Source organism: Pseudophryne corroboree, chromosome 4 (genome assembly GCF_028390025.1).
Source record: "Pseudophryne corroboree isolate aPseCor3 chromosome 4, aPseCor3.hap2, whole genome shotgun sequence".
NCBI lineage: Eukaryota > Metazoa > Chordata > Amphibia > Anura > Myobatrachidae > Pseudophryne > Pseudophryne corroboree.
This window is the reverse complement of record NC_086447.1, coordinates 198547594-198573542: the sequence shown is the minus strand read 5'-3', so window position 1 is coordinate 198573542 and position 25949 is coordinate 198547594. Positions and strand designations below refer to the sequence as shown.

Here is a 25949-nt window from a genome sequence, read left to right as displayed (position 1 = left end):
CATTGACTATTTGGGCATGCTGGCACTTGTAGAACCACAGTACAAGCACTATCATGTCCAAGACTGCTAGGAACTTGTGGAACTACAAGCACTAGTATGCCTTGGCATCCAGGGCTCACTGGAAAATACAGTTCCTGGAAAGCAGTAAACAAAAATCCATGCACACAGAATGTTTTAGTATTTTAATGAAAGAATTCCCAAAATTCCTCATTTACCATGTACCTGCTATTAGGGGGACATTTACTAAGCAGTGATAATAGTGGAGAAGTGAGCCAGTGGAGAAGTTGCCCCATCAACCAATCAGCTGCTCTGTATATTTTTATAGTATGCAAATTATAAATGTTACGTCAATGCTGATTGGTTGCCATGGGCAACTTCTTCACTGGCTCACTTCTCCACTTTTCTCTTACGTCCTAGAGCAGTGGTTTCCAAACTTTTTTTAATCACGGCGCCCTAGAATATCAGAATTTTTTTCACGGCACCCCTAGGCCAAAAATTTCTTATTGAGAAATTTAGAAAGAAATATTACATTAAGTAGATCGCGTTTATATGTCATCCTTAGGGTCAGTTGTGTGGTGAGGGACAAGATTTGCTTCTGTTTGGCCACATATTTTATGACTGGCAGCCACCAGCACTGGTTTTGCCTATTATATTGACCACGAATAATTTGAATTGGTCCTGGACCACCAACCCAGGGCACCCCTGCAAGTGTCCCGAGGCACCCCAGGGAGCCACGGCACACAGTTTGGGAACCACTGTCCTAGAGGATATAGGGGTCCACATTAGTACCATGGGGTATAGACGGGTCCACTAGGAGCCTTGGGCACTTTAAGAAATCAATAGTGTGCATTGGCTCCTCCCTCTTTGCCCCTCCTACCAGACTCAGTTTAGAAAATGTGCCCGGAGGAGCCGGTCACGCTTAGGAGAGCTCCTGAAGAGTTTTCAACATTTATTTTTTCTGTTTGTTATTTTCAGACAGTGCTGTTTGGCAGCAGCCTGTCTGCTTCGTGGGACTTAGGGGAAAGAACGGCCCAACTTCCTGAAGAGTTAATGGTCCCCTTTCTCCGCTGACAGGACACTGAGCTCCTGAGGGAGTAATTCGCAAGCCCCACCACAGCGAGCGTACCCTCCCGCAGCATGCCGCCTCCCCTAACAGTGCCAGAAGATAGAAGAGTGGTGAGTACAGCGTCGGCATCCCGGTTAGCGGGTCGCCGGCGGAAATGGCAGCACAAGAGTGGGAGCACAGCTCTGACTGCAGGCTGCGTTCCAGGGGGCTCGGAGACATACACAGCTGAGTGTGTCCCGCTATGAGGGTCGCGCTGAGCCACCAATGTACACCCCCACTAGCTGACATGTCTACCAACGGTTTTAACCCTATGTGGGATAAAAAAATTACCTCAGGCCAGTATAAAGAGCGGGGAAGCTGAGCGCCATTAAGGGGGCGGGGCTTCACTATGGGTGGACCCAGCGGTTCAGCAGCGCCATTTTCCCTCTGCAGATTACACTGACAGGAATCACAGGGAAGTGCAGCTCCTCCACAAAGACTCCACATCTCCTCAGCGGTACCAGGGGGTCTTAGAAGGGGGAGTGTGTGTATATACTAAGCCCTATTAGGGGACTTAGTGTGGCGACCCAGCTATATTAATCTAGCTATAAGGGTGCTGTGTGTGGCTGGCTCCAATCTCTGCATCTCTCTGAGGGCTCTGTGTAGGTTTAACTGTGTTTTCACATTCTTGTGTGGGTGTCTGTGTGCCCCTTTACATTACCATGTCCAGGGACTGTATTTCCTGCACAGCAGAGTGTCTTTCTTCCCCCGGAGATTAACTACTCTGTACCCAGGATAGTGCTCATTCTCAGGCTAGTGGGGCTGAACCTCCATGGTAAGCTTCCATTAAAGGAATAATATCTAATATTTGAACTAAATTATCCCATAATGAGAAAGAGACACAATGTTTAAGACAGTCTATCGATGACCTGATAAATAGAGATTCAGTTCCCATACCAGTGTCTCAGACCCCTGCCATATGCCCACAAAAGTGTACTCTGGCCCAGCTCATGCAGGATGACACTGATGATGATACATCAGATCCAGAGGAAGGTGAGGTGGATGCTGTCCTATCACTGGACAAACAGGCCCTGATAGAAGCTATTAGAAATGTCCTGCACATTCCTGACAAGATGGCAGAGGTAGAGGAGGAATCTTTTTTTAATGTAAAAAAGAAATCCTCTGCTACTTTTCCTGCATCAAAGGAATTGAATGCCCTGTTTGAAGAAACGTGGGCTAACCCTGACAAGAAATTTCAGATCCCTAAAAGATTTATTACTTTCCCTTTCCTCTAGATCAGGCATGTCCAAACTGCGGCCCTCCAGCTGTTGAGAAACTACACATCCCAGCATGCCCTGACACAGCTTTAGCATTCTCTGACAGCAAAACTGTGTCAGGGCATGCTGGGATATGTAATTTCACAACAGCTGGAGGGCCACAGTTTGGACATGCCTGCTCTAGATGATAGAAAGAATGGGAAAACCTGCCGATTGTTGACGCATCGGTCTCTAGGTTGTCATGTAAGATTGTCTTACCTGTGCCTGGAGCTGCATCCTTAAAGGACATAGCTGACCGCAAAATTGAGAACACTCTCAAATCGCTATACATGTCTGCGGGGGTGGCCCAGAGACCCACTATTGCTTGCGCATGGATCACTCGCCCAGGGGGGGAGTTTTACTCCTGCAGCATATCCAATATTCTGCTAACTTTATGGTAGAGGCTTTAAAGGAAATTGGTTTGCTCAATGCACGCACCACTGTCATGGCAGTGTCAGCACGTAGGGGTTTGTGGCTACACCAGTGGAATGCGGATGCGGACTCCAGGAACGGAGTGGAAAATCTACCTTTCACGGGTCAGGTCCTATATGGGGATGAACTGGATAAGTTGATATCCAAGGCTACGGCGGGTAAGTCTACATACCTTCCTTCCGCAACACCCCCAGCTAAGAAAACCTACTCTGCTCCAACTCTGCAGTCCTTTCGGACAACGAAATTCAAAGGCAGATCCAAGGGTGCTTCTACAACCTTCAAAGATAATAGAGGTAAAACCAGGAAACCAGCAGCTGCAGGTTCTCAGGAACAGACCTCCGGTTCTGCTTCCTCAAAGCTTTCAGCATAACTGTGGTCCGCACTGCCTGGAAATCAGGCAGGTGGGAGCTCGGTTACGTTATTTTAGTCACGTTTGGGCGACATCTTGCCAGGATCCCTGGGTCACAGACCTTATCATCCAGGGATACAGACTGGAGTTTCAGGAACTCCCACCTCACAGATTCTTCAAATCAGACATACCAGCTTCTCCAGAAACAAGTTTGACTTTACAGGCAGCAATTCAAAAACTGGTACTGACTCGGGTCATTTTACCAGTTCCACGTCAGCTACAAAACAAGAGTTATTACTCCAACCTGTTTGTGGTACCGAAACCGGACGGTTTGGTAAGGCCCATTCTAAACCTCAAATCACTGAACCCGTATTTAAGAGTGTTCAAATTCAAGATGGAGTCTCTGAGAGCGGTGATCTCAGGTCTCGAGGAGGAGGAATTCCTGGTGTCTCTGGACATCAAGGATGCGTACCTTCATATTTTCCGATTTGGCCGCCTCATCAGGCTTAGCTAAGGTTTGCACTACAGGAATGTCACTACCAGTTTCAGGCCCTGCCATTTGGCCTCTCCACGGCACCGAGGGTATTCACCAAGGTGATGGCAGAGATTATGTTTTTCCTCCGCAGGCAGGTAGTGAACATAATACTGTACCTGGATGACCTGCTGATAAAAGCACCTTCCAGGGAGAGGTTGTTGGACAGCATTGCCCTATCAACCAAACAACTTCAGGATCATGGATTGATTCTGAACCTACAAAAATCCCACCTGGAACCAACACGGAGGCTTTCGTTTCTGGGGATGATACTGGATACGGAGGAACAGAAGGTATTCCTTCCATTGGAAAAGGTATTAGTAATCCAGTCAATGGTGTGGGATGTCCTGAAACCAGCCCGGATATCGGTGCATCTATTCATTCGCCTTCTGGGGAAGATGGTCGCCTCTTACGAAGCTCTGCAGTACGGAAGGTTTCATGCAAGGCCTTTTCAACTGGATCTGCTGGACAATGGATCTCATCTTCACATGCACCAGAGGATACGTCTGTCACCAAAAGCCAGGATTTCTCTTCTGTGGTGGCTTCAGACTTCTCACCTGACCGAGGGTCGAAGGTTCGGGATTCAAAATTGGGTTCTGCTGACCACAGACGCAAGCCTCAGAGGTTGGGGAGCAGTCACCAAGGGGGTGCCGTTCCAAGGAAAATGGTCAAGTCGAGAAAGCATTCTTCTGATCAACATTCTGGAACTAAGGGCCATATACAACGCCCTTCTACTAGCATTGCATCTTCTTCAAAATCACGCCATTCAGGATCAGTCGGACAATATAACGGCAGTAACGTACATAAACCGACAGGGTGGAATGAAGAGCAGAGCAGCAATGTCAGAGGTAACAAGAATTCTCCTCTGGGCAGAAAGACATGCGGTGGCGCTGTCGGCAATTTTAATTCCGGGAGTGGACAACTGGGAAGTAGACTTCCTCAGCAGACACGACCTCCATCCTGGGGAATGGGGCCTCCATCCACAGGTGTTCGAGTCCTTGACACGTCGGTGGGGATTTCCACAAATAAACATGATAGCCTCTCGTCTTAACAAGAAGCTCAAGCGGTATTGTTCCAGGTCGAGGGACCCACAAGCAGTGGCGGTGGACGCTCTGGTGACTCCATGGGTCTACCAAATGATTTACGTGTTTCCACCTCTTCCACTGATCCCAAGAATTCTGAAAAGAATAAAAAGGGAAAAGGTTCAAGCAATTCTCCTTGCTCCGGATTGGCCAAGAAGGTCCTGGTACGCGGATCTACTGGAGATGCTCCTAGAGGACCCGTGGCCTCTACCTCTTCGAGAGGATCTTCTACAACAGGGGCCGTTCGTCTATCAAGACTTACCACGGCTACATTTGCCGGCATGGAGGTTGAGCGTCATATTTTAGCCCAGAAAGGCATTCCGAACAAGGTCATTCCAACCCTGATCCAAGCCAGGGAAGGGGTAATGTCTAAACATTACCACCGTATTTGGAAAAAATATGTTTCATGGTGTGAAAACACAAAATTTCCTGCTGTGGAATTTCAACTGGGACGTTTTCTCCTTTTTCTGCAGTTGGGTGTGGATGTGGGCCTACGTTTGGGCTCCATAAAGGTCCAGATTTCGGCCTTAACCATTTTCTTCCAGAAACAATTGGCTTCCCTCTCTGAGGTTCAGACGTTCTTGAAGGGGGTTCTGCACATCCAACTGCCTTTTGTGCCTCCAACGGCACCCTGGGATCTGAACGTGGTGTTGCAGTTCCTACAATCGGAATGGTTTGAGCCTTTACAGGAGGTTGGCGTAAAGTTTCTTACGTGGAAGTGTCTCACAAGAGCCCCTATTTGATTTTTCATGAAGATAGAGCTGAACTCAGAACTCGTCAGCAATTTCTTCCTAAGTTGGTGTCTGCGTTTCACATCAACCAACCTATTGTGGTTCCGGTCTTTTCTGACACCTCTGCTACCTCAAAGTCCTTGGATGTTGTGAGGGCTTTGAAGATCTTCGTGAAGCGGACAGCTCGTCACAGGAAATCTGACTCGCTGTTTGTCCTCTATGATCCCAAGAAAATTGGGTGTCCTGCTTCAAAGCAGTCTATTGCTCACTGGATCAGACTTACTATCCAGCATGCTTATTCATCGGCAGGATTGCCGATACCTAAAGTATAGGCCCACTCTACTAGGTCGGTGGGTTCTTCCTGGGCGGCTGCCCGGGGTGTCTCGGCTTTGCAACTCTGCCGACCAGCTACTTGGTCGGGTTCGAACACATTTTTTCTAAGTTCTACAAGTTCGATACTTTGGCCTCTGAGGACCTTCAGTTTGGTCAATCAGTTCCGCAGGAACCTCAGCACTCTCCCACCCGGTTTGGGAGCTTTGGTACATCCCCATGGTACTAATGTGGACCCCAGTATCTTCTAGGACGTAAGAGAAAATAGGATTTTAATTACCTACCGGTAAATCCTTTTCTCGTAGTCCGTAGAGGACACTGGGCGCCCGCCCAGTGCTTCGTGTTTCCTGCACTGTTACTTAGTTAAGTAATGTTGTTGGTTTAGCTGTTGCTGTTCCTGTTCAAGTTTGGTTAGCATGGCTTTCCTCTTGTTTGTGTGTGCTGGTTCAAATCTCACTACTGTTCTGTTACATCCTTCCTCAGGATATGCCTGTCTCCTCGGTCACAGTTTCTAAACTGAGTCTCGTAGGAGGGGAATAGAGGGAGGAGCCAGTGCACACTATTGATTTCGTAAAATGCCCAAGGCTCCTAGTGGACCCGTCTATACCTCGTGGGACTAATGTGGACCCCAGTATCCTCTACGGACTACGAGAAAAGGATTTACTGGTAGGTAATTAAAATCCTATTTTATCACTGCTTAGTAAATGTCCCCCTTAGTCTCCTATCATCCTTATGCAGTACAACTGGAATAAAAAAAACACACCAGGGAACCTGACATGGTCCTGCTTGTAGCAGAGCTACAACACCAATGAATGAACTTCATTGACCTCCAGTGGGAGAATATGCAAACAGCTAGTCTGGTTGGCTCATCATGTATTGACCCCTTCATTCATTCATGGTAAAAAGTGCATATACTGTAGTAGCCTTCATTGTGAGCCATTTGTTAAAGTAACACAGGAGATCAATATGTAACTAACCTTAGTGTGTTGGAACAAAGATGTACTGTAGGGAAGCGGTAATATACCATTAGTCCCGTCAGTCACAATACTGACGTCGGAATCCTGAATAGCTGTATATTTAGTTATTTTGTGTTTGGCTATTCCTTTGTGGTCCCACGGCTACTTGTATATCCACTGCGGAGTTGGTCTGGCTTACATGAGATATGCACTATACTAAATATTTCATGGCAGACCACTCCCTCCACTGATCTAGCACAATGGTGGAGGGTCTGACCCGTGTGATCTTAGCCGGTCTGCAGATTCTCACTCTGTGCTGCAACAGATCATTCACTTACTGTAAAGGTGATGCTGTTCTGATCATTTACATGGAAGTATTTAGTATTTGTAAACAGCTCAAATAACCTCTAATATACAAAATAAAATAACAATACAGGTCATCGCGGGCCATTAAGCTTCATATCTGATTTCTTGTGAAGTGATGCAAGAAAATCTCTGCTGCTCATATGCATATTGTTGCTACTATAGTGCGGGCAATTAATAATTCTATGCTTTCTATAAAGGATCATGTGCCGTAATTAGGTGGTAAATGGGTTGAAAAGTAGCTAATGGACCAGGCAGGGAAAGGAACATTTCCTATATTAGTCCAGCAGAAGTGAGCCAAAGTGCATGCCCAGTCCAGTGCTGTTATTCTTTATGTGTTGCCCCTTTGTAGTGGGCATGTTAGGTTCTGAATGTACACACCAATATTTAGGAATAGAAGGACTGTGAACGTATGCTCATATTCTTTATGTAGTAAAGGTAGTAGTGATGAGTGTAAAAAGAGGAGTGTTGCAGCCCCCTCCCCTTGCTGTCTGTGCACATCTGGGACAGACTCGCCCTTCTGTGGCTGCTGTCACTGTAGAGCAGCTACAAGACAATGCATTCTTGGACCGCTGTTTGCTCCGGGATTACTGTATAGAACCATGGAATAAAGATTTCTCTCCGTGCATTTAAGGATGTCTTCCTTGCAAATTAAATCTTCCTTCTACTTCAGCCTCTGCTGCTTCCCTGCTGTCCCCTCCCTCTGACTGTACTGTGTGCAGAAGGAAGACAGCCAAGCATCACAGCACAAAGGAAAGGTATGGAGAGGAGGGGGCAGCGGGCAGACGAGTTCGGTGGCAGCTGTCTGAGGTAAGGGGAAGTGCTGCATCTCTTCTCCTTCTTCAATCTCTTTTGTGCCATTCACTTCACTATGTTGCCGTATGATACTGTGACCTGTCTCATGGACAATGCTCTTATCACCTCTTCCTAAACCTTTATGCTTTCTACTCAAAGATGAGCCCTAGCTGTAATTTTTTTTTTTTTTTTATAAGTCATCAGTTTCCAGTCTGACTGTGGAATATGATGTCATTAATATAGGCCCTGGGAACTAACAAGCAGCAGCTTTAGTACATAGCCACCAACTGTTTGTGTTGCTGGGCATATATAAGGCCCTGTTAGCGAGCAGAAGTACTGCACCTGTACAGAGATGGGCAAATAACTGTGATGCAAATCTTGTTTTTATTATTACACATATCCTAACAACATTTTCTGTGTGTTCTAATGAAAGTATTGTTCCCTTAGTGAGGTGACCCGCACTCTGCCAGCGCTGGAGTCCCTGCAGACTGCATTTGAACCCCAGTTCTCCCCTGGATTCAGACAGCGCTCTCCTGTAAGTGTTACCTGGCAGCATGCAGCGCGTAGCGGCCAGCACACATCACCACACCCCAGCATTAATATACTAATACCAACACAAAAAACATTGCTAATTGCAACTACATTAACAACAAAATCACTATATATATATATGTAACTGTGTCCTCATACATTATTGTTGCATTTGCGCCAAACAGTCCCTCTCGGCGCGCTAAGTACCGTGTGACCCTGCTAGTGCTGGGCGTCTTTTTTGCAGAAAATGCATTTTAGTCGCAACGTGATGCAACTATGAAGCAGCAGGGGACTGTGCTGATAATTTTGATATGTGACTCCTATATCTGATTGCGACTGATACTCTGATTCTGTATATGAAGTGCTGCGATGCAGCGGATGCAGCTTTTTTCCATGCCAAGTTCTGTTGTGCTTTTATTTTTAAATAATTTTCAGCCAAAAAAGACGCCAGACGTTAGCATGTTGCACAGGACCTGGCGGCTCACTTGCACCAGGTATCCCGTGATGCATGGCATATTGAGGCTAGATGTATGGGGACACATCTGTATTAGACAACTCCTGTTCTGTAAATTAGTAACTTACTTATGAGTGAGTACCTGTGCGCTGTTTGCGTCACACCTTGGCCAATTATTATTAATATCCTTTATTTATATGCGTCCACAAGGGGTCTGCAGTGCCTTACAGCGTACACAAACAGGAATACAGTAATATGAACACACACACACACACACAAACACACACTGATTTACAGTACAAAATAATGCAGAATAAGGTCAAGGCTTCTAAACAGTGCTGTATCAGCAACAGGACGGCCAAGCCCAAAGGTTTGGTGCCATATTTGGCATTTATGGAGATGATGATATAGGTGAGGGAAAGAAAAGACAGGAGGGAAGAGGGTCCTGCTCTTAAGACCCTACAATCTATGAAAATGAGAAAGACGTTTCTCCAGCGTGGAGTAGATGTAACAAGCCCTGGCTGGCAATAGTTATTGCCAAAGCTCTATGGCGAAGGCCACCCCTTGTAAAACGTAAAATATGGGAAAGTTCTGCCTTAATATTTAAGGTCAATATTTATTTTATAGCATAGACATAGTGGACAGTATAAAAATAACAAAAAAAACCCATAATTACAATCTAAATCTATTAGCAGCAGAAGAAAAGGATATATATATATATATATATATATAAGTAGAGAGTACCGGCTCTCCCATCAGCAGACTCCAATGGTGCGCCGGGTGCCCGTGCAATAAATGTAAAACACAAGTAAAAAGAGGTACAGCACTCCAAGGCGACTTTAAAACATGACACAAACGGCAGTTTGTGTCATGTTTTAAAGTCGCCTTGGAGTGCTGTGCCTCTTTTTACTTGTGTATATATATATATATCTATATATATATATATATATCCAATGGGTACAGTTGGCACTCAAATAAATTTGTAATGACCGGGGTGCCAGGGCCGCAACTAGGGGGGGGGCTAAGGGGGCATGCGCCCCGGGTGCAGGATTTAAGGGGGCGCCGAGGAGTTACAGAGGAACAGGTTTTTTTGTGTGTTTTTTTACTAGCAGTGCTGTGCTGCTCCAGTGAGACAGCAGACAGCTCCCGGGGCAGTTTCTCTGATCCACCTGTCTGCCTGCAGCTGGCTCCAACACTGTGCGGGTGAGCTCCAGTACCTGGGATCTCTCCTATGCTGGCTACTGTCTTAAACTCTCTTCTTTGCCATGCTGCGACTAGCGTGCGGTGCACCGTACAAGCTATAGAAGCGAGTTATTGCTGTGTTTTTAAGCAGGCTATGATCCTGGCTGCCTGCCCAGCACCAACCTATAACAAGCTGAGGATACGCTGTTGTGTAGTGATGTAGTATAGTGATGTAGTGCAGTGGATATGAGAATGTAGTGCAGTGATATAGTGCAATGTATGGGGACACACAGGGTGGCATGTAGTGGAACACACTGCTGGGTGGCGGTCGTGTGATGCTTAGGGCATTTCGGGCACATAAGGGAATATTGTCTAACAGTATCCCCTTTTTTCCCTACATTTTCTATAATATGATTATTTTAGTCTGACAGGGTTTGTTTGATTCCAGGGTTTTTTTTTTGGGGGGGGGGGGCGGTGGTATATTAGACTATCGCCTTGCCCTTAAAGGAATACACAATGTGTGTGAAACACTGTCCACTGTCCCCATTACCACAGAAGCATGCGGCACTCCTGATTTTTGTATAACAAGTGAAACTTTATGTGACAGACAGCATAAGAGTCCAACGTTTCAACACCGCGGCGGGTGTTTTTGTCAAGGACTTCACCATGTGTCCTTGACAAAAACACCCGCCGCGGTGTTGAAACGTTAGACTCTCATGCTGTCTGTCACATAAAGTTTCACTTGTTATACAAAAATCCGCGGAGTGCCGCCTGCTTCTGTGGTAATGGGGACAGTGGACAGTGTTTTCCGACACTACAGACACCCACATTGTATATATATATATATAATGATTAAACCCTGTGGCCACAAGTCAGTCCCATATAGTTGCTATATACAGATGGGGCCACGCTAATCATGTCCCCGTCTGTGCCTGGGAGCACCCATCGGCGCGTCACTGAGACGCGCACGCACCCCATTCACTTTAATGGGAGCGTCTCTGTGCACTCCTGTAGCAGGGCTAGGCGCCGGATCACCTAGCCCCGCTGGGGGTGCACGTCTGCGATGGGGCGGCTCCATCTGTATCTGGATTATTGATTAGGACAAGATTATGCAATTAGTAGAATTGTGTTAGTAAATAGTTACCTATTTCACGTGAAATGTGGCAGCACAAAGTTGGAAAGAAATTGAGGCTGCAGGTGGAGCCAGCTGTCTTATTGTTGTCAGTGGATTACGCACAGCACAAAGCCCCAACACACTGGGCCTGCGTCTGACCTGGATGCAGATGCGGCCACAGTCATTTTTTGTCAATGCTGCAGTCATCTTATGTTAATGCTGCAGCCAATTTTCACTAACTTTCCATCTTTAGATGCCACCATTGGTCGCACCATTGAAACTTACACCAGTCCTATAGCAGGTGCAGTTTCCCCATCTGAGTATTACCTCCTGTGTGAGCGCCTGTGAGTTTTGAAAGCAGTCACTTTCAGCAACACGCCCTCCTTGTGGCTTAGCCAGTCTCCTGGTACCGCCCAGAAATGCTTACAAAAATTCACAGTCTGATTCTGTTCTACGCCTCTGAGCACTGACAATCGGGACACATACGCTGTGCGAGTAGACACATGCTCAGATTTTATCACATCAGTCAACTGTGTGCGTAATTTACACTGTCCAACACCTGATTCTGCAACCAACGCTCTACACTAATATCGCTACACTCAGTTATATCAGAGCTAAGACAATATCCCTGAACAACAACTTAATTCCTCCTAGGTGAGAGTGAGAATCAGTGAATAAGAGGAGCAATAAATGATGCAAAAGTAATTACAGTGTCCTATATCCTTTACATTATAGTACAAACTGTTATGTAGCCCATACACTTGTGCGATAGGGCATACAATCCTTCGATTTCGACAGCATCTGTGAGAGAAATTGAAGGATTGTATGCACATTTAAGGTACCATGCGACGCGATGCGCGGGCACACCGCTCGAATATCGTGTCTCATGATAGTATGTGCTGCCCTTAATATTTATTGCATCGCAGTGCGATCGCACTCGGCGGTGACGTACCTATCACGTGATTACCATGCAATCTATCGCATGATCACATGGTAATCAATTTGGCAGTACAGGTGCTATTTCATCACACCGGAACTGCCGGTGCGATGCCCCGCGATGTCGCTTCGCGGGGCATTGCACAATGTCCATAGCATGTGCTTACATATTTCCTATGCTGTACTGACCTTTATGTGCAGAGCTGTGGGCAATAGAGGCATTTAGGAATAGTAATAATTGATTGACGGAACGGCTATACCGCTTTAAGAGCTTGTTATACATTTTATAGATCTAGGAGACTTTGTTTAGGACTGTTGTTGATGATTTAGGTTTATACAGTAAGTGTTCCAGATGTGCTATAATAATAATAATAATAATAATAATAATAATAATAATAATAATTCTCCAATAGGACTCAAGGCGCTTAACAGATAGCATAATATAGTACAGAAAATAATGAAGTACAGGACAGCTTTTCATAAAATACAGAAGCATGGAGATACTAAAGGGACAATTATGGGAATACTTGAGTAAAAAGGAAAGTCTTGAGTCTACTTTTGAAGGGTTCTATAGTTGGGGCCTCTCGCACTGTTCGGGAAGTGAGTTCCATAAAGTCGGAGCCACATGACTAAAAGCTCGACCCCCAGATGAATTACGGGAGATTCTAGGTACTGCTAGAAGTCCTTGATCTACAGATCGCAGTAATCGCGGGGCAGTATGCGGTCAGTAGCTGCTTCAGGTACCTTGGGCCCTGGTCATGTAGTGCTTTGAAACTCAGTAAGCCAATCTTGAAGATGATTCGCCATCTTACAGGCAGCCAGTGAAGGAAGTAGAGTATGGGTGTTATGTGGCTAGAACGGGGCTGGTTGGTTAACAGGCTGGCAGCTGTGTTTTGCACCAGCTGTAATCGGTACAATTCTTTTGCTGGGAGACCAAGGTAGAGGGCATTACAGTAGTCTAATCGAGATGATACAAATGCATGGATGACTTTTGGCAGATCATCTGAGGGAATTAAGTGCTTGATTCTGACTATATTTCTCATGTCATAAAATGAGGATTTGATTGTGGCTGATATCTAATGTTTAAGTGTCAAGCCACCATCCAGGGCAACGCCAAGATTCTGCACACGATCAGTGGTCTGTAATTCTGAATCCCCAAGTGTAAGTTCAGTTGGTTGGCTATGCTGCAGTCTTGTCCTTTGATGTTGCGGTCCTATCATAAAGACCTCTGTTTTATCCGGGTTCAGTCGCAGCCAACTAGCACTCATCCACTCCTGGAGTTCAGCTAGACAGCCATTTAGGGTTGCTATTGGGTTATCAGTGCCCGGAGCAAAGGACAAGTACAGTTGTGTATCATCTGCATAGCTATCTTGTTCTAAGCAGTAGAAGTTGCCCCAATGGGAGCGTTTGGGGACGCTTAAAGCAAGATATACATACATACACTTTATACCTGAGCATTTGGAAATAGTAATGTTGTAACGTCAACAACAAAAAAGTAGCAAAAGACGGCCAAGGATCCTGCTACTCAAACAGAGCACCAGGAGGCATTCTCTTGCTTATTTGTTCATATACAAGGACAGTGGGGCTGATTCTGAGATTGACGCAGCCGCATGACCTTACACATTGCCGCTGCATCCCGGAAGGATGCACACGCAGTGTGATTGAGCGCGGCGGGTGTTCCTGGGGCGTTGACGCGGCTTTTGTGGGGGCGGGCTGGGACTGTTTTTGGGGCAGTTGCGTGATGTCACACGCAGCCGCTCTCATTAAAAAAATGGTGGGCAACCACCTGACAGCGCAGCCGTCAGGGGTCAACCTTAGTTTTGATGCGTCCACAATCTAATTACGGATGCATTGGGAGGCGGCCTCACACATGCTGGGCGGCCTTGCCCTGTGCTGGGCGGCCCCCAGCATGTGAGGAGATGGACACAGATCTGGCTGCGTATGCAGCGTTCTGCGTCCTTCTCTGAATAAGGCCCAGTGTGTTTATTTTGGGACCTCATAGCGGTTATTTTGGGCCAGTTTAACTATAATGTCAGCAATGTTACTGAGTGTGGCCTTTTAGATTATATCCAGATTTGCAGATTTGTAGCCACCACAACATTCTACAGAAATGAGCAATTGATACCTAGGAACTAAGTGGCACCTTACAGCCACAAACCATTTCTTCTTCTACTAATGTCTGCCACCGAGGTCGGTATGACTGATACGCACAACACATATGACATAAATAAGCCCATGTAAATGTACTAACACCTATAACACCTGATCTCTTGCAGTTGTCCAGTGACCCCAGCACCAGTAACATGATGAGTAAACTCACCCAGCTCACATCCATGGTCTCCAGCCTAGAAGAGAAGGTGAGACAAAAACAGTAGAATTGTAGAAAATAATATGACATTTGAGTATCAGACCAATGGTTTATTACAGATACTCTTGTATGTTTGTGTATTTCTAAAGACAATCCAAAAGTACCATATACCAGAACATGTTTAGGGGGTGTGCTCTTATCAAAATATGTTTCTAAGTGTGACGCCTAATTCTCTTTATATTTTGAATGGAAGGGATGTCCATGGAAAACATTGACATATCAGTATCTCTATTTTCATGTCTAAAATATTGGACTAGAACCTCTATATGAGCAGACAAAACTACCAATGATGACTGATTTAGCCAATACGTCGTCTGCTAAGCATTTCCAGCATGTAGGCAAGGTTTTATTGAGTTTAGCCACAGTCTGGTACTGACGTGTTAAACATTAATACAGTAGTTACGCTTCTGTGTTTTAGAGCTGATGCTAAAATTGTATGTCTTTTTCAATATCCATTGTTTTGGTGGAACGATAATTCCCTAACTCTGTCTTCCTTTCATTCAGAAAGTATGGACATGATCCTTGACCTTTCAAGAATACAGCAAATTAATGAAAATGTCTGCCAGTTTGGTGATGTGGATTGGCGTAATGGGCCTTATTTGGATGTAGTTAGAGCAGCTATCACTTCTGCTTACATAGAAGCAGCGGTGATAGCACTAATATGGTAATGCAGCAGGGGGCATCATGCCTAATGCTGCATTACTGATCCAAACTGCACTTATCCCTGACACCATCAGCCGGCTGTGTGACCCATGGTGCTTCCAACAGGCCAGAAAATCTCCATCCCCTGGCGGAGATCCTGGCCTCGTCCCTCCACTCCGTTGTCTCTGCTTCCTCCCGGCCATCCCAATCGGCAGCAGATTGTCAATCACTGATGCTTTACTGCTGTCCTGCCTCCAGTGTCGCAGGACCCATTCGTGCACACGCAGAGCAAGTCCTGTGAATGTGCGACGTACCAAAAATCGGTACTTTGCGGCACAGGACGCCACTCCAACCACATCTGAGTAACCCCCAATGTCACATGTGTCTTTTGAATTCATGACCTCAGTGCTGTGATGCGGCAATGCTAACCACAACGCCAACCTTGAATTGTTTATTAAATTTAACATAGTAACATAGTTATTGAGGTTGAAAAATGGCAAAATGCCCATAGAGTTCAACCTGTATTCTGTAGTAAGCTGAGTTTTTTTTAGATTTTCCCTGTTGAAATAATGTTTTATGTCTAGTTAACCACTGTAAATCATGTTCCTTCCAGATTATCAATTTCCATATTTTAAATGCTATAACCTTGGATATCTTTTTCAGTCAGAAATTTATCCAATACGTTTTTTTAAATGCATATACAGAGTCCACCATTACCACCTTCTCTGGCAGGGAATTCCAAATCTTTATTGCCCTAACAGTGAAGAACCCTTTCCTACGTTGTGTATGGAATTTTCTCTCCTCTAACCTCAGCGAGTGACCTTGTGTCCTATAGAGAGCTCTTTTAACAAACAATTCCTCTGATAATTCTTTGTAATGTCCCTTTACATATTTCAAGATATTATTAATGTCTCCTCTTAGACGCCTCTTTTCCAGTGTATACATATTCAACCTAGTAAGCCTTTCCTCATACTCCAGTCTCTCTAGCCCTTTAATCAATTTAGTAGCTCGCCTTTGAACCCTTTCGAGTTGACAGATATCTTTTTTATAACGTGGTGCCCAAAATTGAACACAATATTCCAGGTGCGGACGTACCAATGATTTGTACAGCAGCAGGATTACACTCTCGTTCCTTGTCTCAATTCCCCGTTTTACCTTTGCAAGAACAGCTATGCTTAAAAAAAATTTTTTTTTAAACATTTGTTCTTTAAATTAAGCTTTAGGAAATTGCATTTTGGGGCAATAAATATATTTTTTATGTGATAATTGTCTGTATGCAATGGCGTTAATATCTGCAGACAGCGTAGACTGTGGGATTACTACCCTGAAAGCTCTTTGTCAAGGTTTATGCAACTGGACATGGAATTGCACCACTTACATGAATGTTACCACAGTTTGTTCTTATTTCAGGTAAAAACAGTGCTAATGGAAGGTGCCGCTGTGAAACATCGCAGATCGCTCATACCCCCCATAATATTTGAGGTAATTTTAGATGTGTTTAGTAAATCATTGAGTTTTTACTCTCTAGGGCAGGCTTTTTCAACCAGTGTGCCGTGGCACACTAGTGTGCCACGACCAGCTGCAAGGTGTGCCGCGGAGCCAGAGCAGCTTCCTGCACCTTCAGAGTGAACTGTTGGTCCAGGCTCTTCTTAGAGGATCAGTCGTGCTCCGGCCGTGACCTGTATGCCTTGAAGACGCGGCGGTGTGATATCATAGGTCACGGCCGCCGCATCTCACCACCCAGCCAGCCCACCCGCCTGCATACACATCTTCCAGTTCCTGCCTGCATACACAGCTTTCCTTGCCGACCCACATCCACACCTGCCCGACCTCCCGCTGCTCAGTATTCGCAGCACTCCACTATGAACAACCCCCGCCACTGAGGGACAGGGAGGAGGACAGCTGACCCGTAGGGGCTAATATTTGTTATTTTATTTCTCCTGTGGGGAACAATAGGATTTATGTGGGGAGAATAAGGATTTATGGGGGGGAACAATGTGAATAATTCATGTGGGGAGCAATAGGATTTATGTGGGGAGAAATGTGATTGATTTATGTGTGAGCAACATGATTTATGTGGGGAGTAATGTGATTGTTTTTTCTGTGTAGGCCAATGTATATGTGGATTTTTTTTTTTTTACTGTGGGTATCTTATGGTGTGCCTTGGCAATTTTAAAATATTGTTTGGTGTGCCGCGAGTAAAAAAAGGTTGAAAATCACTGCTCTAGGGGCTAAATTTACTAAGATGGGAGTTCTATTTAAGATGGGATGTTACCCATAGCAACCAATCAGCTTCTACTTCTCATTTATTTAGCACCTTCTAGAAGATAATACGTGGAATCTGATTGGTTGCTATGGGCAACATCCCATCTTAAATAGAACTCCCATCTTAGTAAATTTACCCCTAGGTGGATTACACGGCAGAATATCCACTTATGAAGCCTGTAACTATGGGTGTGTGCTAGTGGTGTCATCGCACAGGGGGCCTTATTCAGAGATGGATGCAGTTCGCTGCATACGCAGCCAGATCTGCGTCCATCTCCTCACAAGGCCGCCCAGCGTGTGTAATTAAATTGCAGATGCATCGGAAACTAAGGTTGACCCCTGTCAGCGCAGCCTTGCTGTGCTGTCAGGCGGTCGCCCACCATTTTTTTTATTGTAACGGATGCGCGTGATGCCACGCAGCCGCCCCAAAGACAGTCCCGCCCGGCCCCCATTCGCCCCGCCCTGTCCCCCCAATGCCGCCCCGCAAACGCCCACCGCTGTCAATCACATTGCGGTCACATCCATTGGGGATGCGACCACAAATTGTGCATGCGCAGTTTGCTGCAATCGGCAAACTGCGCTGCAGGCCGCTGATGCGAGCAGGTCTGAATGACCCCCAGGGTAAAGGCCCTAGCGACTGCACCATCACTGCCCTGAATGTGACTTGAAGGATGCCTGGATTGGCCCCCTGCACCCAGCTTGGATGCTTTGGACCATACTTGCCTACTCTCCCGGATCCTGCAGGGGGACTCACGATTTTTGGGGTAGTCCCCTGCACCCCCGGAAGAGTAGGCATACCTCCCACATGGAGAGAACAGTAACAGGAATACGCGGTCCGTGCGGAGGGGGCATGGCCTAATACCACGATTCTGTGTTAAGCGCATCATTTAGGCCCCCAGCCCGTGTTCAAATATGTGCGATTCACGTCACTTTGCCACGAGGAGGCAAGGCCTAATGACGCATTAGCTCCACCCCATCACAGCCCACCTGCTTGTGCTCCCCAAGCTTCTCCTCAGGACAATTTAAAAGTAGGTAAATGTGCTTTGGACATGCACCCCACAGCCTGTGGAGCAGCCCAGAGTTTCCTTATGGCAAGGTTGATTGCAAAAGCAAAATCGTCTTCTAAAGGGCAAAACCATGGGGGTCATTCAGAGTTGATCGCTCGCTAGCTATTTTTTGCAGCGCTGCGATCAGATAGTCGCCGCCTATGGGGGAAAGTATTTTCGCTTTGCAAGTGTGCGAACGCTTGTGCAGCTGAGCGGTACAAAAAAGTTTTGCACAGTTTCTGAGTAGCTCAGAACTTACTCAGCCGCTGCGATCACTTCAGCCTGTTCTGGCCCGGAATTTACGTCAGACACCCGCCCTCTAAATGCTTGGACACGCCTGCGTTTTTCCAACCACTCCCTGAAAACGGTCAGTTGACACCCAGAAACGCCTTCTTCCTGTGAATCTTCTTGCGATCGGCTGTGAGAATGGATTCTTCGTTAAATCCATCGCCCAGCACCGATCCACTTTGTACCCGTACGACGGGCCTGCACATTGCATTTTGACCTGATCGCAGGGCTGCAAAAAATAGCTAGCGTGTGATCAGGTCGGAATGACCCCCCATGTGCACTGCAGGTGGGGCAGTTGTAACATGTGCAGAGAGAGTTAGATTTGGGTGGGTTATATCGTTTAGAGTCAGTAGCCCCGCCCCCTAGGCGGTCATCATGACTTCACAGGGTTAGAGTGCGGCGCCCACACATGGCACACTGCTGCCCTGTTACGGCGCTGCCCATTCCATAGATAAACAAGTGGTGGAAAGTCTGCAAAATAACTGTAATCTCCAGAGTTAAAGTGAGATAAGGGGTGGACACCCAGGAGTGGGAAAAGTCCCTGTTGGTCGGCATGCCGACCGTCGGGATTGTGAGGGGGCGGATGTAGGGGAAGGTTTTGTGACCGTCGGTCACTTGACTACATCCCGTATAAATAAGCTTTATTTGAAATATGGGGCCAAATGTAGTAGAGTGAGAGTTTCAAAAAGTGAGAGATTTCTTAAGGGTTTTTTTTAAAGTGGCAATCATTTACACTGTAAGATCAACCTGGTTTTGCAGTGTAAGTGATTGCCACTTTAAAAAAACCTGAAAAACCTTACCAAATCTCTCACTTTCTGAAACTCTTGTTCTATTACATTTGGCCCCATGGACTTTGGTGGTCATTCCGAGTTGATCGCTAGCTGCATTTGTTCGCAGCGCAGCGATCAGGCTAAAAAAAAACGGCAGTTCTGCGCATGCGTATGCGGCGCAATGCACACGTGCGACGTACGGGCACAACGAATGATGCAGTTTTGCACAGGGTCTATGATGCATTTAAGTCGCACTGGTTGCCACAGAGTGATTGACATGAAGTGGGCGTTTCTGGGTGGCAACTGACTGTTTTCAGGGAGTGTTCAGAAAAACGCAGGCGTGCCAGGGAAAACGCAGGCGTGGCTGGGCGAACGCTGGGCGGGTGTGTGTCGTCAAATCCGGAACTGAATAGACTGAAGTGATCGCAAGTGCTGAGTAGGTTTTGAGCTACTCTGAAACTACACAAAAAATGTTTGTAGGCGCTCTGCGATAAAAACGTTCGCACTTCTGCTAAGCTAAAATACACTCCCAGTGGGCGGCGGCATAGCGTTTGCACGGCTGCTAAAAACTGCTAGCGAGCGATCAACTCGGAATGACCCCCTTTGTATCATATTTAGCATTTATCAATCTTTTCTGATTCATTAACATAAAAATTAAATAAACATCTGTATATCATGATTTATTTTACTTATTCAAATGCTTGTTTTTTAAATTGTTTCTAATTTTAATGGCTGTCACATGTAATGCTAACATGGCTCTAAAATGCCGGTCTCGGAGCGCGCATTGTTTTTTATATATATATATATATATATATATATATATATATATAAACACACACACACACACACACACACACACACACACACACACACACACTAGTCCAGTGCAGTTTTATTGTCTCAATAAAATAAGTATCTGCATTGTCACTGTGACTGTGTGTGCCTAAATCTGTTGTGTGGATTTACCTTTCAGTGTAATAGCTATTACTGTAAAGGACTAGGTGCGTCAGGGTCTCATATATAGTGCTGCACAGTATTTACCGTTAAGTGTATTCTACTGTGTAGTCACATCATTCCGGATTTATTCGCTGGTGTTGTGTACTGTGTACGCAGTCACATAGTACCGGATTTAGACGCTGGTGTTGTGTACTGTGTACGCTGTCACATACTAGGGGATTTATTGGCACGCATTGTGCTCTGTCTGGCTGTATCGTACTGATACTCTCTGCGGTTACATTCACTAAAATGTCTAACACAAGGGGCGGGAAATCCACGGACGCTCCTGTATCATGCAGCGCATGTGCCAGGGATTTGCCTGGGTGGGGAAGCTTTAAATGATGGTCTGTGTAATATGTGCCATACATCTCCCAGTCAGTCCGCAGATCCTGTAACCAATCAGGAGCCACCTTGGGCGGCGTTCTCAACTATGCTCAATACACTTGTGACACGCCTTGCACCCCCTATCAGACCTCCTGTGCCATTACAGCCACATATTGTCCCTACGGTAAATCCGCCTTGGGTGGATAATTTTTCTACCCAGTTGCAGCAACTGAATCAATCTTTGGTTAGACAAAAACCTACCCCACGTCCCTCTGGGGTCAAGGGGTCATCTAAGCGGGCCACTTCCGCCTCACAATCCACTAATGTATCGGATTATACTTCTGATGAAGATGGGGAGTATACTGATCCGTCAGACACTGATACAGATGCTTCTGATGAGGAACCTACAACTCAGGTTGATGTCCCTGACCTAGTGGAGGCTATTAACCTGATTCTACAAATCGATGATGATGTAGATACCACTACTGCGTCTAACAAACCTGATACGTTTAAATGTCAGAAGGTAGCTAAAGTAGTCTAACCATTTAGTAGACATACGTCAGGAACCCTGGTCTTCTCCAGGAAAGAAATTCTCCCTGTCTAAAAAGATGCTAGCTCGTTTATCCTCTCCCTGCTGAGTTGTGTAACAAGTGGGAAAATTCACCGCCAGTGGATTCCTATGTCACCTGTCTTGTGGTGTCATCTACTCTGCCTGTCACCACAGTCACCTCACTGAAGAAACCGACAGCTAAGCGTGTGGAGGGATGCCTGAAGTCTATTTACTCCCTTACAGGTGCTGTACATATACCCACTATAGCGGCCTCCTGGGCCACAAAAGGAATTGAAGCATGGGTTCAGGCAATAGAGGATGAGCTGCCTCAGGATATATCTGACACTGCCAGACAATATCTGTCTCATATTACCACTGCCTCCCAATATATTCAGAAGGTGTCCTCTGAGGCAGGTGTAATAGCGGCCAAGGTGTCGACTACGTCCTCTGTGGTTCAGTTCATGGAAGGTGGACCTGGACTCCAAAAAGACCTTGGAGGTACTTCCTTTTAAGGGAGACATCCTATTTGGGGAAGATCTGAATAAGATTGTGACTGACTTAGCGGCTGCTAAGACTGCATATCTCCCAAATACTGATCCTTCTGCACAGAAGGCAAAGAGTACCACTTTTCGTTCCTTTCGACCTCAAGGGAAAGCGAAGGGTCAGACATACCAGAGACAAGCTCGTGCTCTCAAAACCACTAAACCCAAAACAAAACATCGTGGGCCGCCCGTTAGCCTGCTTCCAAACAAGACAAGCCTGCTGTATGATGGGGCAGGCCTCCCCCTGGGGGATCCCAGGCTGGGAGCCCGACTTCTGCAGTTCACCCAGGTTTGGTTAGAGACCACTTCAGATGCATGGGTGCGAGAAGTTGTCTCTCACGGGTATGCAGTCTCTTTCAAGAGACGTCCCCCTCACCAGTTCTGCACGACGGTTATTCCTTCGGACCCGTTGAAGGCACAAGCATTACACCTGGATGTGCGTTCACTCCTGAATACAGGAGTGGTAGTGCGGTACCCCTGTCCCAGAGAGGCGGAGGATACTACTCGACCCTGTTTCTAGTCCGGAAACCCAATGGGTCTTTCTGACCTATAATCAACCTGAAATCACTGAACAAATTTGTGAGAGTGTCCACCAAGTTCCATATGGAAACGCTGTGCTCAGTTGTACTGGCCATGGAACCCGGAGATTATATGGTATCCCTGGATATACAAGATGCTTATCTGCATATACCTATTGCCATATCGAATCAGCAGTATCTGCGGTTTGCTATTGACAACCTTCACTATCAGTTCCAGGCTCTGCTGCTTGGACTGGCCACAGCTCCTCGGATCTACACCAAGGTTATGGCCATCAGTGTTCAATGCTTTGACTCTTGCCCTGCCTCTGATACAGAACAGGCCTGTTCAAGTACAATCAGACAATGCCACCACGGTGGCATACATAAACCATCAAGGCGGCACTCGAAGCCGCATGGCTATGATGGAAGTGTCAAAAATCCTTAATTGGGCGGAACGCTATCTGCCAGCAATATCGGCAGTGTTCATTCCGGGAGTCCTCAACTGGGAAGCGGATTTCCTCAGTCATCAGGACGTATATGCTGGAAAGTAGAGTCTTCAACTGGAAGTCTTTCAACTCCTAGTGGACAAGTGGGGTCTACCAGATGTAGACCTGATGGCGTCCTGACACAATCACAAAGTTCCGGTCTTCGGATCAAGAACAAGGGATCCTCAAGCAGCGTTCATGGATGCACTGGTAATTCCATGGAACTTTCGGCTGCCCTACGTGTTCCCTCCAGTGTCACTTCTGCCCAGGGTACTACGGAAGTTCAAGCAAGAAGGAGGAATACTACTTCTAGTTGCTCCAGCGTGGCCCAGAGGGCATTGGTCCTCAGACCTGCAGGGTCTATTGATAGAGTGTCCTCTTCTACTTCCTCAATGCCCAGACCTCCTCGTTCAGGGCCCTTGTGTCTACCCGGACCTGGCCAGACTGGCTTTGACGACGTGGCCCTTGAAGCTTAACTCCTGAGGGCCAAAGGATTCTCCGAGGTGGTTATTCAAACTATGCTGAAGGCCCGCACACCGGCTTCTGCATGGATTTATTATAGGGTCTGGAACTCTTACTTCACCTGGTATGCTGCTAAGAATTACGATGCTTCCAAGTTTAGTACTTCCAGACTTCTGGCTTTTTTTTGCAACAAGGCCTGGATTTAGGACTTCGTCTGGCCTCCCTCACGGTTCACATATCTGCCTTGTCTGTGTGGTTTCAGAAAAAAATTACGTCTATACCTGACGTTCATACATTCACTCAGGGTGTACTACGGATTTAGCCTCCCTTTGTCCCTCCTGTGGCTCCATGGGATTTGTCTGTTTTCCTGAATGCCCTGCAAGAGTCTCCATTTGAACCTCTTGAGTCAGTGGATCTTAAATGGCTCACAGCCAAGGTCCTGTTTCTGCTGGCTATTGCCTCTGCTAGAAGGGTGTCAGACTTAGGCGCGTTGTCCTGTCGTCCACCCTTTTTGATATTTCATCGTGACTGAGCATTTCTTAGAACTCGGCCTGGTTATTTACCTAAGGTGGTGTCATCTTTTCACCTTGTAGTTCCAGCCTTTATCTCTTCTGAATTGTTCTGCAAAGAACGGTCTTTGGATGTGGTACGGGCTCTCCATATATACGTGGAGAGGACTGCCTCTATCAGGAGGTCAGATACCCTCTTTGTACTGTTTGGTTTCCACAAACGTGGCTGGCCTGCAAATAAGCAAACCTTGGCCAGATGGATTAGAATGGTGATTGCACAGGCTTATGCGCAGGCTGGACTCCCAGCTCCTGCTGCTATTAAAGTCCATTCTACTCGGTCTGTTGGACTCTCTTGGTCCCCAGAACACTTGTGCAAGGTGGCTACGTGGTCCCCAGTGAACACGTTTATTAGGTTCTATGCCTTTGATACTTCCGCCTCCCAAAATGCTTCCTTTGGATGCTGGGTTCTCATACCCGCTAAGGTTCGTCCCCTCCCTTGAGGAACTGCTTTAGGACATCCCCAATGTATTCCCTGTGGAACACAATGTACCCTGCTGCAGAAAAGGAGATTAATGGTAGACTTACCATGGTTAAATCTCTTTCTGCGCTGTACACTGGGTTCCAGAGGGCGCCCGCCCTGACGCACTTAGCTTCTTTGGGTTTGTATGGCATTAGCCGCTAGTCCCTGCTCCTGTCGTGAGAATGTGGTTCTATGTGACTAACATCTGCCTTCTCTTTTACCTGCTTCTTCATTGGACTGGTTAACAAAACTGAGTTCACAGTGCCTGGAGGCGGGGTTATAGAGGAGGCCCCACAGTGCATTCTGGAACAGTCTAAAGCTTTAGCCTGTTGGTGCCTCTGGATCAAGATCCATCTCTACACCCCGATGTATTCCCTGTGGAATCCAGTGTACCTCGCAGAAAGAGATTTAACCATGGTAAGTCTACCATAAATCTCCTTTTTGCAACCTGAAAATATAAAGGTGGTAATTCAGACTTGATCACTGGGCTGCTAATTTTGCTCTCCTGCGTTCAGAAAGTTGCTGCCTCCAGGGGGAGTGTAAATTTGCCGTGCAAGTGTGCGATCCTATGTGTACGCTGAGCTGCTAAAATCCACTTTGTGCAGTCTGTGCGCAGCCCAGGACTTACTCCTACATTGCGATGAGAAGAGGCTGATAGGGTCCGGAGCTGACGTCACACACCCTCCCTGAAAACATTTGGGCATGCCTGCGATTTTCCGGACACTCCCAATAAACGGTCAGATACTACCCACAGATGGCCTCCTCCTGTCAATCACCTTTTGAACGCCCGTGCGAACTGATTTTTCGCACCATCCCATCGCTGACCGGCGATGCCCTTTGTTGTTGATGGCCGACGCGCGTGCGCATTACGGTGCATGCGCAATTAGTACCTGATCGCTCGCTGTGCAAAGCAGTGATCAGATCTGAATGACCCCCAAAGTTTCACTGGAATTTAGCAATCTCTTGCCTAGAGACAGGCTGTAATAAGAGCTTGACCGGGCAATGGGCTGGAACTAGAGTAATAGCATCTACTTTCTGGTTTGGATGCAGAGAATGTACAACGCATGTGCCAATGGTGCTGATGGAGATGAATGCTTCACATTCTGGAGCTTGGTAAATCCAACTGCATAGCAGCCTCATTAAAGCAGCCCCCATAGAATCTGTCCTCATTAAATGCTGTGGATACTTAATATTTGTAAAGTGAAAAGTGCAAGTTACTTTTACCCTGCAAATAAGAAAACATCCATGTTTCACACTTATCAGAGTTATGACAATAATCACAGTTAAAAATGAAAAATGTACAATATTCCCTAGTAAAAGGTATTTCAGCATCACTGTATAGCATTGCAAAGTCACTTTAAAAGTTTTCTAGTGGTAATTAAAATGTGCGAGCATGAGGAATTATGCTGGGTACACACTGAGCATCTGCACATGTGTATATACGACGTTGCTCACAGATATATCGCGTTGACTGTGCTGCACGGCAGATGGGACTGTGCATTAAATGACGTCATGC

The 25949-nt window shown here is 46.3% G+C and overlaps 1 protein-coding gene across 3 annotated transcripts in view; it reads left to right on the top strand.

Annotated features, from left to right (window-relative positions):
* The window catches only part of INPP5D (inositol polyphosphate-5-phosphatase D), a 298231-nt gene that overhangs the window by 166239 nt on the left and 106043 nt on the right, over positions 1–25949 (top strand). For 2 of the 3 annotated variants that reach the window (XM_063915724.1, XM_063915723.1), the window contains exons 6-8: positions 8379–8466; positions 14425–14505; positions 16569–16640. In XM_063915724.1, the coding sequence (XP_063771794.1) occupies positions 8379–8466; positions 14425–14505; positions 16569–16640 (241 nt within the window). Of the gene's footprint in view, positions 1–7649; positions 7947–8378; positions 8467–14424; positions 14506–16568; positions 16641–25949 lie in introns of those variants that run through there. The other variant, XM_063915725.1, reaches the window with a different exon arrangement.